This window comes from Candoia aspera, chromosome 7 (genome assembly GCF_035149785.1).
Source record: "Candoia aspera isolate rCanAsp1 chromosome 7, rCanAsp1.hap2, whole genome shotgun sequence".
Classification (NCBI taxonomy): domain Eukaryota; kingdom Metazoa; phylum Chordata; class Lepidosauria; order Squamata; family Boidae; genus Candoia; species Candoia aspera.
The window spans coordinates 54533105-54547959 of NC_086159.1; the positions used below are offsets into that span (position 1 = coordinate 54533105).

The following is a 14855-nucleotide window of genomic DNA, read 5'->3' on the forward strand; positions in this document are numbered from 1 at the left end:
CTTAAACACAGAAGGCCCATGTGCATCCTCCAGTATGCCAATTTAAACCACCCTGGATTTGTTTATGTAGAAGATCTTTTTGGATCCCAGGATCTAGGTGAGGGTAGACATGTAAAAATATCCCCAAACAGCAAGCCCAAGCATCAGAGCTTTTACATGAGCAGAGCAAAAGGAGAGGGGAAAGAAAAGAATCAGATCAGAAATAGACAACTCAGGTATACTTCAAAAACTTTTATTTCCTTGTATTTTAAACATCAGCCAAAAACTACATGTCCAAAATGAGAACATGACAATAATGTTAATAATTTAATTTTGGTGTCTGTCATAGCTATGATATTCCCTCCTGTGGAAGTGGGTCAGAGTTTGAGCCTCCCGTAGATGCAGGTCTAAATCTTGAAATCTTGAGTACTTCCAATGACCAACGTTGTACATACTACTACAATGAAGCACATACTGCATAACTACCAATATAATATATGCAGTAAGACAGTAGTGAAGGAGGAGGATTGGAATTTAGTATTATGATTTGATGGAGTAACTTCAAACTTAATCTAAATATTGTCCATGTGAAAACATTCCAAATGAATTTTACTTCAAGCAACTCCACATATTATATTGTCAAAATATCTGAAAACTTCAAAATGCAAGTTTACCACTTGTTTTAAAGGGAGTAATATTTGTTAGGTATTACTGACAAGGAGGAGTTGCTGAAAAGGAGAAATATTTCATGTCTTGAAATCATTTATAAGAAAGCATTTTCAATAATTTCCTTTGAAAATTTCCATGTTCCTATCACAACTGAGTGATTCAGATAAGAAACATTTTTTCAGGAAAAATTGAGAGGGTAAAAAAAAATCACACGCACAAACAACCCCCCACCTCCACCCCAAGTCTAATTTGCCAGGTAGCAGAATCCAGAGGTACTCTAATAGTCTGGCTAACAGTATTGCAAAAATAGAAACTTTCAAACTTGTGGGCATATTTGGAATTTTGAAGTACCACAGATAACATTAAGCAATAACTTGCTGAAATGGGTACATCTCTTTATAATCTTGTATAGTGGAAGCTTATTTCCAATATGCAAACTTTCTCCTTTAAATCTAGTCAACATGTTTAGTATCTCCGCCCTCTACTTCTAGGAAAAATTCATAAGAGCTAATACTGTAATTACAATCACAATTTTCTCTCTTTAGAATCACCATCTTCTTTCTTATTTTCCCCTCCCCTTCAAATACAGTCACATATATGCCCTCCCAAGTTTCATCTGTGGGATCCCAACCATCCCATTGCTCTTTATAGTTCCCAACCACATCCTCGACCTTCTTCTATTCATTCTATTGGATTGTCCTCAGCTCTGCATCCTCTACTTCTTCCCAGTATGTGGTTTCTCCATGGCACTCCTCTTATCTCACTACCATCCACATGCCTCAGCACCTTACCAATCAATGGCAGTGGGATCTATCCTTTCTTCTCTTGGTTTCTTTCAGGCTGCTGGAAATACTTCAAAATCAGGTGCTGGCATCCAGCTGCCTGCCAGCTTTATGTCCTAAATATATCTTTGGATCTGCTTCAAGTTGGCTAGAGACCAATACTTCACGCTGAAGTACTCCCAACCCTTTCTAATTTTTAAAAAAGAAAGTTTTTAAAAAATCACAAGTATTAAGCATTTTGCCAGTGTAAGAAAAGATTTACATGGTGGAATCAATCCCATGTGAGATATTACAAAATCACATTCCTTGCAGCTATTTACCTAAATGACATCAAACATTTTTAGAAGATGCTTAAAAGATTCTGTAATATAAGACAAATATCTGCAGCAGAGACTCCAACACAGGATGGACATACGATTGTGTATGCACTATGGGGAAAATGCCTTTAAAGTAAATTAGAATAATATATTTCTGCTTTCTTAGCCATATTTAAACTTTTAAACCATTTGTGATAATACTCTTACAATGAGACCGAACATGCATGTTAAGAAAATTCCTAAATTTCTCTTATTACCAAACTTGATTTGTGGTAATAATATTGGTTTAACATGAGCTTCAACAATGCTCTTGTTAAATTTAGGCACATTTTCAATATCTAAGGGTTCAATCATAGGTGAATTGAACACAGCAGCAAAGAGCATATTAAAAGAACATGGAGGTTATTGTTTGTTATATAATTTGTGGAGTTTCTTTAGTTACACTGGAAGACCAGGAATAAGCTATTGTTCTCACTAATTCTTCACTAATCCTTCACCTCATTTAATACCTTGAAAATAGTGAGAGTTTTACAATTTATTAAAAAGCTTGCAAACAGTACAAGTCAGGAGATACATACTGTATAGAAAAGGTTTGGTCATTTAAACATTGTTCCCAGCAATTCTTCTGTAGAACAACTGAAAGGTCATAAAACTTAATCTATGAGGAACATTTCTACAAGTTCTACTGGATGAGTAGACAGCATACTAGAAAAAAAGCTAGGCTTCCTATACATTCAAACCCGCATGGGTCAGAATGGCTGTACCATTTCTACAAGTAGGAAAACCTGGTATCTCTCCCCTCTGCCCTGTATTTTAGATTACAATTCTGATAAATCAAATGTCTGATGGTCAGGGTTTATGGGAGTTGCAATCTAAACATTTGATGGCACTGGGTTACATACTGCTATATTAGAATATTTGCAATTTTTAAGGAGATAATGGCCCAACTTTTCAACATTAATTGTACCAGAAATTATAACTAGATGAAAACAACAAAACATTTGATGGTACACATCAACTTGACCTTACCACAAAATACTTTGGTTTAATTTGGAAAAAATTAAATAGAAAAATGTTTCATCAGAAGAAGAAAAAAAACCCATAGTCCCTAAATTAATTAGGAGGATAGTTATGTTTCCCTAGTCATATATTTTCTGTATATCAGTTTGAATGCAAACCATATCCCCTCTTCCACCCCCTCAACATTTCCCATGGCACCTCAGTTAACAATTAACTTATATTGGTGTTTTTTTCTTATGCAAGTGAAAAACAGTAGCATTCTCTTTTAAGGCAACATCTTAATTACATACAAAATGTTCTTATGAACTTGAGGCAGCTTTCTCCACAATCTTCCCATTGGGAATGGTCTTTCTTCTTGAGCAGTACATGGCAATAAAGATTTAATGAGTTGGGGAACATCTTGAAACTTCTCTTTAACGGTAACAATATCCAACAAGGCAGTTCCACTTGACCTGGACATTTTGGACTTAAAGTCATTGCTCTCCATTTTGTCTTCTTGCATATAGACCAAGGCAGGCGCAGAATCCAATACAACTGAGAGCCACACCTAGCAACAAGGCTAATGCATCACCTGTATCCAAAGCTTCCACCACAGGCAGGCCAAAAAGCAACAAGAAAAATACCAAGAAGAGCTGTGAAGCATTCCTGGTGGTAGCCATGTTCCCAGTCATTACTGATCAGATGACCCTGGAGGAAAAACTAAATACATAGAATTGGCCAATCAGATGTATTTTAAACACAAAAAGAGAGGAAAGTAAACACATTGTGAGGGCTACGAGATAGAACCCACTTTCTCTAAGTTATCTGCCTGCACCAGCATAATAGCTTAGACCTTTGGAAAGGAGCTAAGTGTAGATGAGAAACATTCCATTGTGCAAGAAAGAGAATGGGAGAAATGGGACCTGCTACCAAATGCTGCCTTGCAGAAAATTCTCACTTATTCTTCCAGTAAGGCAGCCATTCTCCCCACGCCATTACCCACTCCAACTGGTTTTCCCACATTTTTCTTTATAGGCTGTATTTCATAATCATTGAGCAATACTCAGCCTTCACTTGTAGGTTTTTTTTTAATCTCTCTCTTTTTAGCAGATTTTTTTTTTTTTTGGTACTCATAGCCAGTCCGCTGACACTTTGGAAGCATCTGTGCTTTGTTGCCACTTAAAGACAGTGGCAGAACCCGAGAAGCATATTTCTGAGAACACACAGGACATCTTGAGGGGGACACTCCAGCTGGAGATTTTGTGGCTCTACTGCCAAGCATGGGTGGTATAGTTCTGGTCACATAAGCATTATGCCATCAGAAATAAAGGGAATGATGAAGTTACAGCAGAGGTGGTAAATACAAGCCCCCTGGGCTGCATATGGTCCTGTGACCCCTCTTCCTTCAGCATCCAAAGCCATATTTGGGTACAGCTGTAAAAAATCTTCCTACTGCTTTGTGGTGGCAAATACTTAAAGTAATCTGCATTTTAAGTGGTATAATAAACAAGTTTCTTTATATTATACTCCCTATAGTAGAGTTCAGATACAATGATCTTTGGCTGATACATTAGAGTAGATCATTCTCAGAATATGCTGTAAATGCTCCTTTCCTATCCATCTCCTCACAATTTATACCACACATACCACCCATAGGGGTGAGAAGGGAATATTTATATATATGAAATATATAAATATTCCCTTCTTACCCCTATGGGTGGTATGTGTCTTCCTCCACCTTGGGTCCTCTACCAGAGGCCTGGGAGTTTGAGGGTTCTGCACAGTATCTTAGCTGTTCCTAGCAGTGCACTCTTCTGGACAGAGAGCTCTGATCTTGTTCCTGGGATCTGTTGGAGCTGCTCTCCCAGCTTAGGAGTCACAGCCCTGAGTGCTCCTACCACCACTGGGACCACTTTGACCTTCACTTTCCACATCTCCTCTAGTTCCTACTAGTTTCTATTCCTGAACTAGGTTGAATCCTAGTTCAACACAGGACAGGAATCATGTTATCATGAATGTGGAAGGGATGATTTTGGCCAATGAGTCACACCCAAGTATCCCCAACAGGTGGCTGTCCAGCCTCTGCTTGAACACACCCAATGAAGGGAAGACCATCCCCTGTCTGACTCCATTATCAGTTTGTTCTTATTGCTAGGAAGTTTGGTTTTTTTAATAGCCAGAATCTGCCTTCTTCAAATTTTAGGATTAAGAATAAGGAGTAAAGTATAATTTCTCAGTTTGGATATAGAGAACTTAGTGGTTTAAACATGCACAAAAACACTGACAGAGCAAAAGTCCACAGCTGGAGTCATCATTTCCAAGCCACATAAGTAAAGTGCTCCTTCTAGCCTTTTCTGAACCAGAATGTGTCATTAGTACAAATACATATTTTTTTCAACTAACATAAGGAACAGCCATCGTAAAATGAGAAATAGTTTTTGTGTTGTTAAAATCTTAGCTATAAACACTATGAGAAGAGTTTAAGAAACACATAAACTGTCCAAAGACTACTGAAAATTCTTATTTATATTGGGAAGGAAAGTTTAGCTAGAGGTCTTTCACTGATATTTTTAGGATGCAGTTCTATGGCTCCTGGGATGCAGCCTTGTGGACATACAATTAGTATCCTATCCAAATTGAGAGCCAGTTTGGTGTGGTGGTGAAGGTGCTGGCCTAGAAACCAGGAGACTGTGAATTTTAGGCCTCCCTTAGACATGAAAGCTGGCTGGGTGACTTTGGACCAGTCACTCTCTCTCAGCCCAAGCCACCTCACAGGGTTGTTACTGTGGGGAAAACAGGAGACAGGAGGATTAGGTATGTTCACCACCTTGAGTTATATATGAAAAAGGTGGGATAAAAATATAATAATAATAATAATCCTCAGTAACCCCGGCTGTGTAATACAACTGCAACATTTAAACAGTTCTCAACCTTGTCTAAGATAGTCTGCCATGTAAGTGGTTTCCCTTTGTGCTTCTCAGGAGGCTTTTCAACTTCCCAATCTAGCCTTCCCATACTAGCCTGATTTTTCTTAGCAGTCTCCCATTCTAATACTACCATGTCCAACTCTACTGACTTGTTGATCCAAGGAAAGGCTTAATAGTAATAGTAATAGCAATAGCAGTCTTTTCTTCAGAAATGTGATACTCGTGTGGAAATGCTTGTCTACTATCATGGCTCCTATACTCCTGTGAGAATAAATACTTAAACTGGAAAAAATTATCCTGCCTCAGGGCTAGAAATTCTGAGAGGCTAATAAGTGAAGCAAATAACTTATTGCAGAACATAACCCAAATACTGACCTTGACATGCATGTTTTAATACACGCCTACATTTATTTTCTACAGATCAGTGACATTAGAAGGCAAATTTGAAAGAAGAAAGCACAAGCCAATTTGTTACAATTATACAGCTGGAAATTAGATATTCTGAAATGGACAGCAAATTGCCAAGTGACCCTCAAATACCCTCTACTAACACATGACTTAAATAATCCATATGATCATGGAACAAACCTATTTTTGCTTAAACGTAAAAAGTCATGATTTATTAAGCCACTCATGCTTATATTTGCCAGTGGGCCTTTGTAGAGACACTGAATGTCCAATACAACTCTAACAAATTATATTTAGGCCATGCAACACATACATTTCGATAAAATTTTATTTATTTATTTCTCAAATTTATACTACTGCCCATCTCCCCCCGAAGAGGGACTCTGAGCGGTAAAAAAAATTAGATTGATTTACAATGGTCTTATAATTCTGAGCTATGAAATATGAAACTACGTGGCACACTAAACTAAGAGGCATCCTGCTCTTCTCCCCATTCTAGCAAAGGGGCAGGATTTGTATTGATTGCCAAGGCTACATTAAAAAAAAAAAGCTGGCCAACTATGCTGGGATACAGCAGATACAGAATACTCATTATCCTGCCCAAGAGCACAAAGTGTTATTTTAAGGATTCCCTTCAGAACAAGAGTAAATATTAGCAGGAGCCAGTTTGGTGTAGTGGATAAAGGCACCAGGCTAGAAAAGAGGAGATCTGTGAGTTCTAGTCCCACCTTAGGCAAAAGTCAACTGGGTGACCTGGGCCAGTCCTTTCTCAGCCCTAGGAAGGAGGCAATGGCAAACCACTTCCAAAAAACCTTGCCATGAAAACTGCAGGGACTAGTTCAGGAAGTCACCAGGAGTCAACAATGACTCGAAGGCACAAAAAAAAAAAATTCCTGGAACAAAAAACTAAGACATCAAAACACTTCTTGTAAGCCTTGCCCAGAATATGAGACAAATCAGCAAAGAAGACAAATGTATTGTTGCATACAACAGGCACACAGGATACGGCTACTGTCCTGGAAAACTCAAGTGAAAGTCAGACAACATGGCAAACCCGAGAAACGCCCAATGAAAGCCTCTTACCTGGGGGACTCTGTTTTCCTTCCTTTTTTAGTTAGCTTTGAGGTCTTGGAAACCATCCGGTCGCCCTACTAAAGAAAGGAGAAGGGAGGGAGAACACGCATCCCAAACCAAGCTTGCTCTGTTACCCGAAACCGATTACATCGGCGAGAGATCCACTGACGGCAGTGAGAGACTGTCGGGCAGATTAATGTACGTCCAGATCAAATGCTTCGAGTCACGTGCAGCAGCAACACTAAGCTACGCGAGCTAACTTCCTTGGAAAGCACGTGACTCCACTAGGCCCAGGATTGCTGTCAAGGAAGAACGGACCATCTGAATCACAAAGCAGTTATCTGGGACGTTCCGGGCACCAACCCCTAAAGCATTACCCTTCCGTGCCCATGGAGGAAACGGCAAGATTTACCTTCCTGGAAGCGGCCATTACCAAAAGAAAGAAGAGGAGGACCTGATTGGCTTGCGCAATCCGAAACCGCCGGTGCCTACAACTTCCGTCATGCATTGCGCAACGATTTCGTTAACCCTTGAGTGCGTAAAAGAATCTGAATCTTCCTTGGCGCTTTACTTGCAGTCCCAAGCGTCTTTTGGTGTTGAAGTCAGCTGAAACTCAGGCTTTAATCCAGTGTTTCTCAAACTTGGCAACTTTAAGACGTGTGGATTTAACACTGGCTGGGGAATTCTGGAAGCTGAAGTCCACACAAGTTGCCAAGTTTGAGAAACTAAGGCTACCATTTCTTTCTGCAATAGGGGGTAGCAAAGAGATATAGAATACTTTGAAGTTTTGCCGTTTTGCTGCTAACGTGTGTCCAGATTTTTAAAGTCCAGGTATGTTAGTCTTGTTTTAACACCTCGCAGTGAACCTGCTTCCCATTGTCCAAATCATAATAAAACCGCAGCGAAATGGAGTGAACTAGACTATAACATTTGCTGCGGAAATCCAGCAGGGTATTCAATTGCAAAGAAACACATTTTTACCAGGCAACAAATTAAGGATCAAATAAAAATAAGATAAATTTAAATTCTTTAATTCTAAATGATAGATAGATAATGAGGATTGATGGGTGGATATAGAAATGCCCTCTAAGGTAAGAAAAACTTTGTATAGTAATAATAAAAAAATTGGCATACCTAATCTATTACTACTTTTTAAAAAAACTAAAAGGAACTGTCATTTTATTTAAGATAAAATAATGACAACTGAGAGCACATGTATGGACTACATCACTATTAAGCAAATATTAAAAAATGAAATAGCTAAGATATATATACCAAATTTGTGCCTGAGCAGTTGTGCCCTGTCTTATGATTTCTAGTTGGAGAAGCTGTTGCACAGGATGGAAAAGTCCAGATATGGCTGAATCTTATAAGCCCATAAGGCTGTGCAGTGCTTTGGAAGCTTCATCAGAATATGCAGGAGTGTGGAAGCATCTGCATCCTTCTCTCAGATCATATGTATTCCAAAACACTTCCAAATTTACTTGAAGTATTGCCCAGGCCTGCACACCAATGGGTTGGCACAGCAGGGAACTAACAAATTCTCTGAGCCATTATGCAAGTCACATGGAAACAGCTGAAGCAGAGCTTTTCCAGAGGGCTTTTGGGAGCTGGTGCCAGATATTGTTTTAGGGTCCATAAGTATTGTATTTTTTAAAAAATCGTGTTATTTTCTTTCTTGAGAGTCTGTTGATTATTGCAGTGGCAAGTAATGACTAATAAATACATATGCAGGACCACACATTAAAGATGTTCCCTTTTATTCATGGGTTATTGTGTGACCTCAACATATGCTCTTTTTCTAAAATAAATTCTGAATGATAAAATAAAGAATAATAGATGATTCTTGATCATTCTGTAATAATCCTAATAAGGTATAGAAATCATAATAAAATGGTGACAAAAATGTGGGGAATATAAGTGCTTTCAGATAGGGTGAGGCTCAACAACGCTGATCTGTCATAACCACAGTTTTGTGCAGAAGAATTTCCCCTCCCTTTTTGAATTTTCTGAATTTTTGCATATCTTTTGCCACTGAATGTTGTTGTTGTTGTTGTTGTTATTTACATTTGTATTCTGCTGATTCCCAACAACCCTGGGTGGTTATTAGTATCTCAAGTTGGTACATTTTATCCTGACTCAAAGCTGTCAGGCAGATCATTTTATTCTGATTGTGACAGCATAAAACATTCCTGTCAGTTTTGGTGTCTCTAATTACACAAATGAAAAAGAACAAAGGTATCAGTAATAAAGAAGATATGTAAGCATAGATACTCATTTACATAATTAAAAATGCTGACTCAAGTGTTTTGTTAAAAACTCATGAAAGCCAAATTGTCAACCATAGCATTAATAGCAAAAAAAAAAAAAGCAGTTTATGTTTCAGTAGTAGTTTATGCTTCCCTTTGTTGTAACTGAAATAATTCATTGCACAATCTGCTTATTTCTTTATTAGAAGGAATATTACAGTTCCAAGATGCACTATGTCTTTATTCTAAATGCAACCCATATTGTATTTTAAAGCATCTTATTATGGATAATTTGGTGCATATATTGGCGTACATTTACAAGTTCAAAAAAAATCAAAATAAGTGATGTGATAATAGTCCTTTTCTTGACTGAAAGGTATATACTTCTTGAATACCTAGTTAGAAATCCTACTATATAATAATAATAGTATTAACATAAGTGAAATAGCCACCATTTCTAATGGTGTATTTAAATATTTTTTCCCTTTGACTGACTCCCTCTCTCCCTTTCCCTCTCCCTCTCCCTTGTTGTTTTTGGTTCAGATAATAGCTTTTAAAAAATGAGTGACATGGATATATACCTGAAATTACTTGGGGAAAAGTACTAAGATCCATACTAGATATGTACCATTACTTTGCACATTTGCTCCCATGTATGAAAGTGCAGCCTTTCCCAGCCTGGCCTAATGCTGTTCAGAGCTAACACTGTTAAAGTCATTGGCAATTTTGCCTGGGGATTTTGAGAACTGCAGTCCCAATAAATGAGAAGAACACTAGCTTTGGAAAGTAAATGAATTCAATCGTTTTTCAGTACTTTGGTGTCCGCAATCAGCTCAGGCCAAAGGCATAATCATATTATAGATTTGTGTGTGTGTGTATGTGCTTGCGTGTGCATCTTTGAGTCAGTGTTGACTCCTGGTGACTGCCTGTACAAGTCCCAGTGGTTTTCTTGGCAAGGTTTTTGGAAATGGTTTGCCATCACCTTGATGCTCCAAAGTCACCCATCTGGCTTTGTGCCTAAGGCAAGACTAGAACTCACAGTTTCCCAGTTTCTAGCCTGGTGCCTTTAACAACTACTCCAAACTGGTTCTCCTTATAGGAATAGGTAAAGGTAAAGGTTTCCCTTGACATTAAGTCCAGTCGTGTCCGACTCTAGGGGGCGGTGCTCATCTCCGTTTCAAGGCCGAAGAGCCGGCGTTTGTCCGTAGACACTTCCGTGGTCATGTGGCCAGCATGACTACACGGAACGCCGTTACCTGCCCACCGAAGCGGTACCTATTAATCTACTCACATTTGCATGTTTTCGAACTGCTAGGTTGGCAGGAGCTGGGACTAGCAACGGGAGCTCAGTCCATCACACGGATTTGAACTGCCGACCTTCCGATCAGCAAGCTCAGCAGCTCAGCGATTTAACCCACAGCGCCACTGCGTCCCACTCCTTATAGGAATAGGACTGTATTAATTTGCTTTTTTAAAAAAAAGCAAGAAGTCTTGGAGCCATGTGCACCTCTGGATAGAGGTAATTCCATAAAGTGGGGGCTACTATTGGAAAAGGCCTATTTTGTGTCCCTATCCCACCAGGAGAGGGGATTCTCAACAGGCCTCTTGATTACTGGACCAGTTGGGAAGAGTCAACTCTGGCAAGGCATTGCCTGATGTATTGTGGGACTGCAACATGTACGGCTTCAAATGAAATGTCCAGCACTTTGAATTGGGCCCAGAAAGCCTTTAAAATACAGGCAGTCCTTGCCTATAACAAGTCCTCACTTGTTTAGTGACTGTTCAGAGTTACGATGACGCTGAAAAAAATGACTTATGACCAATCCTTGCACTTATGACTCTCACAGCATCCCCACGGTCACATGATCGCAAGTTGGACACATGGCAACCATCACACATTTACGACGGTCACAGGGTCCTCCAGTCACGTGATCGCCACTTGTGACCTCCCCAGCCGGCTTCCAACAAGCAAAGCCAATGGGGAAGCTGGCAGGAGGGCACAAGTCTCAGTCATGTGATGTGCTTAACAACCACAACGGGACTGCTGGAACTGCCGTCATAAGTTGGCTCAGTCACGTGATGTTTTGCCTAACAACCACTTCACTTAGCAACGGAGTTGCCAGTCCCAATAAGGGTTGTTAAGCAAGGACTACCTGTAAGTCTCATTCTGCACTGGCAGGACTGTTCCACCAGCAATCCTGACACTGCATTTTGTATCAGCTGTACTTTCCAGGTCATTCACAGAGGCAGCCCCACATAATTTTGAAAGGTTTTGATAACCCTAAACGAAACAGCAAATGATCAGAAATGACTGCAAGATCCTTCACCTGCCCAATGGTGGAACTGGCTCTCCTCCCAAAGAATAATTCTTACATATGAGTTTCTATATATATGCATGGTGGGAAAACAAGTTATATATGCATATACACATTTGTTTGTTGAAAGTTCTCTCATGACATCCTCTGTAACCCCTGGAGGGCCTTGTTCTGTCTCTAACAGTAGAGAATTAAATATTTCTCAAATAAAGAAATAGAAAGGACTTAATAACCTGAATCTTTCTTCTAAAATGATTGTGCATTATTGCATTCTGATTTCGAAATAATAGGTCTCTGGGGCCTTTTGGAGCTACAACTTTTATTTCATATGGCTCTACAGATGCTCTAAAATTGCCATGGCTAAACACACTTTGGTTCTCTTTAAAGCAGCTTTAGATTCTGAACTATCTCAAATACTTCCATAAATCTTTACTGATTCCAAACTGGAATCATTCACAAACTCAAAGGGATTATAATAACCTGTTTCTTCATCATTTATTTATTATATAATGTATACGGCTGCCCTCTTATTCTCACAACTCCGGGCAGCTAACAATATGTTAAAAATCAACAAAGAACATAGAAACAATATGCAACATATCATGAATAATACTCCAGAGCCCACCAAAAGCATTTGTCACTCAAACTACTCACCTAATATCCTGGCCCTAGTCAGGTTTTTAAAGCCTTCCTTAAAGGCTAACAAGGTCAAAGCCAGTTAATTCTCAGGTGCTGCAACAGATCATGATTCTGGGCAATCCTTTAAAAGGTGTTCAGGTCCCTGTTTGAATTTACAAATGATGAATTAGTGTGTATGCGTGCACATGTGTTTCTGTGTGTAGGCTCTGAATGTAAGTTACTTTTAATGCATCGTATACATAACCATGATGTATTTTGGCCACCTGATCTGTGTATTGCACAGGGAAACTTGAATCAAAAGAAGAAAAGTAAGAAACAAAACTTAATATAATCCAGTACGATTTTGTGGAAAGAGACAATACAAATTTGAAAGCAGTCTTAGTACTGCTTTGCTGCTTTAAGGAAAACTTTTTGTCAAACCTGGGAGTTTGTTAGCAGTATACAGGATATAATATTGTTAAAGAAATCTTTTCCCTCTGAACTTTGTTTGCATTTTGAATTCTTATGAAGGACAATATCAATAAAATTGACAATCAAAAAGTGAAAAAATGAACACAAATATATATAAATTAAATATATATTATATATATAATCTGCTTAACCTCCTTGCTTTTCTTTTATGAGGTTTATGAACTGGAGAATCAATACTGTCATATGAAGACATTCATGATACATGTGTATCCAGGAAGATGTATTTAAAATGTAGATTTTGTGTAATCCTTGTGTGCTTTTACCAGCTTTTTTCTTCTATAAATATAAATGAATTTTAGTATACAATATAAGTGGTTGTTCAGTTCAATATTAGATACAAATCTATCTATTTAGAACTTCCTATTGGGTAGATGACAACCAGTTTGGTGCAGTGGTTAAGGCATTAGGCTAGAGAGCGGGAGTCCATGCGTTCTAGTCCTGTCTTGGGCACAAAGGGTACCTTTGGGTGACCTTGGGCCAATCACTTTCTCTCAGCCCAGGAAGAAGGCAATGGCAAACCACTTCTGAAAAACTTTGCCAAGAAAACTGCAGGACTTGTCCAGGCAGTATCTGAGAATCGGACACAACTGAACGGATTAAAAAAAAATTTTTTGGATAGATAGGGCTTACTTTATATCTGATAAAGCAAAGATGCAGAACACTGGGCTATATGAATCATGGAGGTTTTTATTCTCCTTGTTGCCTTTCTTTCTTTGATATGTATGTTATATTATTCACAAAGTTTATTTTCAAAAAAGCAAAACCCTCTTTTAGAAACATTCAAATTGTGCATCTAAGTAAACACCAGGGTTATCTAGAAAAATCATACTTTTGAAAGTGCATATTTTTAATTGTAAATAATAAGGATAGTATTTTTTCTTAGCAATAGCATCCTTATATAAATTCACATGGATCTATATAGCAAACTAGATACTATGTGTAAATTATAATACAGCCTTCTCTAACTGGGAATTATGGGTGTTAAGATCTGATATCCATGAAGCATTACATTTGGGAAAACTGCCAAAATGTCTGCAGTTCTAGCTATCAGGTGATACAGGTCAATGCAACTAATAAGAAAACGTGCAGTGTGCACCATGAAACAAATTGGCTGGACATTATAAAGGCATAACAAAATCCAGTAAACTAGGAAAGTAAATCAATATTTTATAAAATGACAATCACAACAAAGACAAGATAAAAAACAAGAAAGTTTAAAAATAAAATCACAGGAAAGACGTTCAGATCTCAGTTCTGACAAGCTTCAAGGAATGAACTGTAAATCTGTGGAGCAGCTACTGAGAATCCTCTTAGGATCCCAACAACACTAGGCTCCCACCCCCATTTCTGAAACTATTGATTCCTTCATTGTTTAAACTTAGACCTTAGATAATGCTTTCCTGGAATGTTGCACACTGATTACATTTCTTAGTATTTTATTGCTGGTATTTCCATTTCCATTGGAACACATTAGGTAGAATATTGATTCTGGTGGAAAGTGACTATAGTGCTCTTATTTCAGTTGGTGTGGAGAAGTGACAGTCTGTAGAATCTCATTCTTTGGCTCAAAACATCTTGGAATCTGTAAGCTTAGTTACTAAAGCTAAAACAAATGGGGATCGCATTGTACCATAGTTAACTGAACTGGTGAGGCTTTTTTAAAGGACTGCTTTAAACTTCAAGAAGTTATTCTATCCAAAATTGCCCCTATTTGCATAAGGTGCATGAATTCCACCACACTCAAATTTGGCTTACAGCTGTGCTAAGAAGCATTCAGTCAACCATCAGCTCTCTTGCCTTCTGCTTTTCTCTTTCTCCCTCTAAAATCTGCTGCTATGCACATTCACAACCATACCCTGCTCTACTTCCTTATGTGAGATTCAAGCGGACTACAATATTTTAAGTGGGGTTTCGTAACTTTTCCATTACTAAAATGAAAAGTTAGCTAGGACACTGTTCCCTAATGCTGCATCTCCCAGTTGTAGCTACCCAGGATTCTTGGGACCTTTTCACATTTGAGAGGTAT

The 14855-nt window shown here is 38.4% G+C and overlaps 1 protein-coding gene across 2 annotated transcripts; it reads right to left on the reverse strand.

Moving 5' to 3' along the window:
- Window positions 1-216: 216 nt before the first annotated feature.
- SMIM30 (small integral membrane protein 30) lies at window positions 217-7634 on the reverse strand. 2 transcript variants are annotated; one of them, XM_063309452.1, is made up of 3 exons: window positions 7568-7634; window positions 7165-7232; window positions 217-3466 (listed from the first exon to the last, which is right to left on the reverse strand). In XM_063309452.1, the coding sequence occupies exon 3, from the start codon at window positions 3436-3438 to the stop codon at window positions 3241-3243; it is 198 nt and encodes a 65-aa protein (XP_063165522.1). In that variant the 5' UTR covers window positions 3439-3466; window positions 7165-7232; window positions 7568-7634; the 3' UTR covers window positions 217-3240. The 2 variants fall into 2 exon arrangements, with proteins under 2 accessions (XP_063165522.1, XP_063165521.1); XM_063309451.1 differs by having other exon boundaries at window positions 7165-7599.
- Window positions 7635-14855: the final 7221 nt, after the last annotated feature.

Excerpts from the sequence above, each read along its gene's own strand:
- SMIM30 (XM_063309452.1), bottom strand. The coding sequence starts at position 3,438 with ATGACTGGGAACATGGCTACCACCAGGAATGCTTCACAGCTCTTCTTG.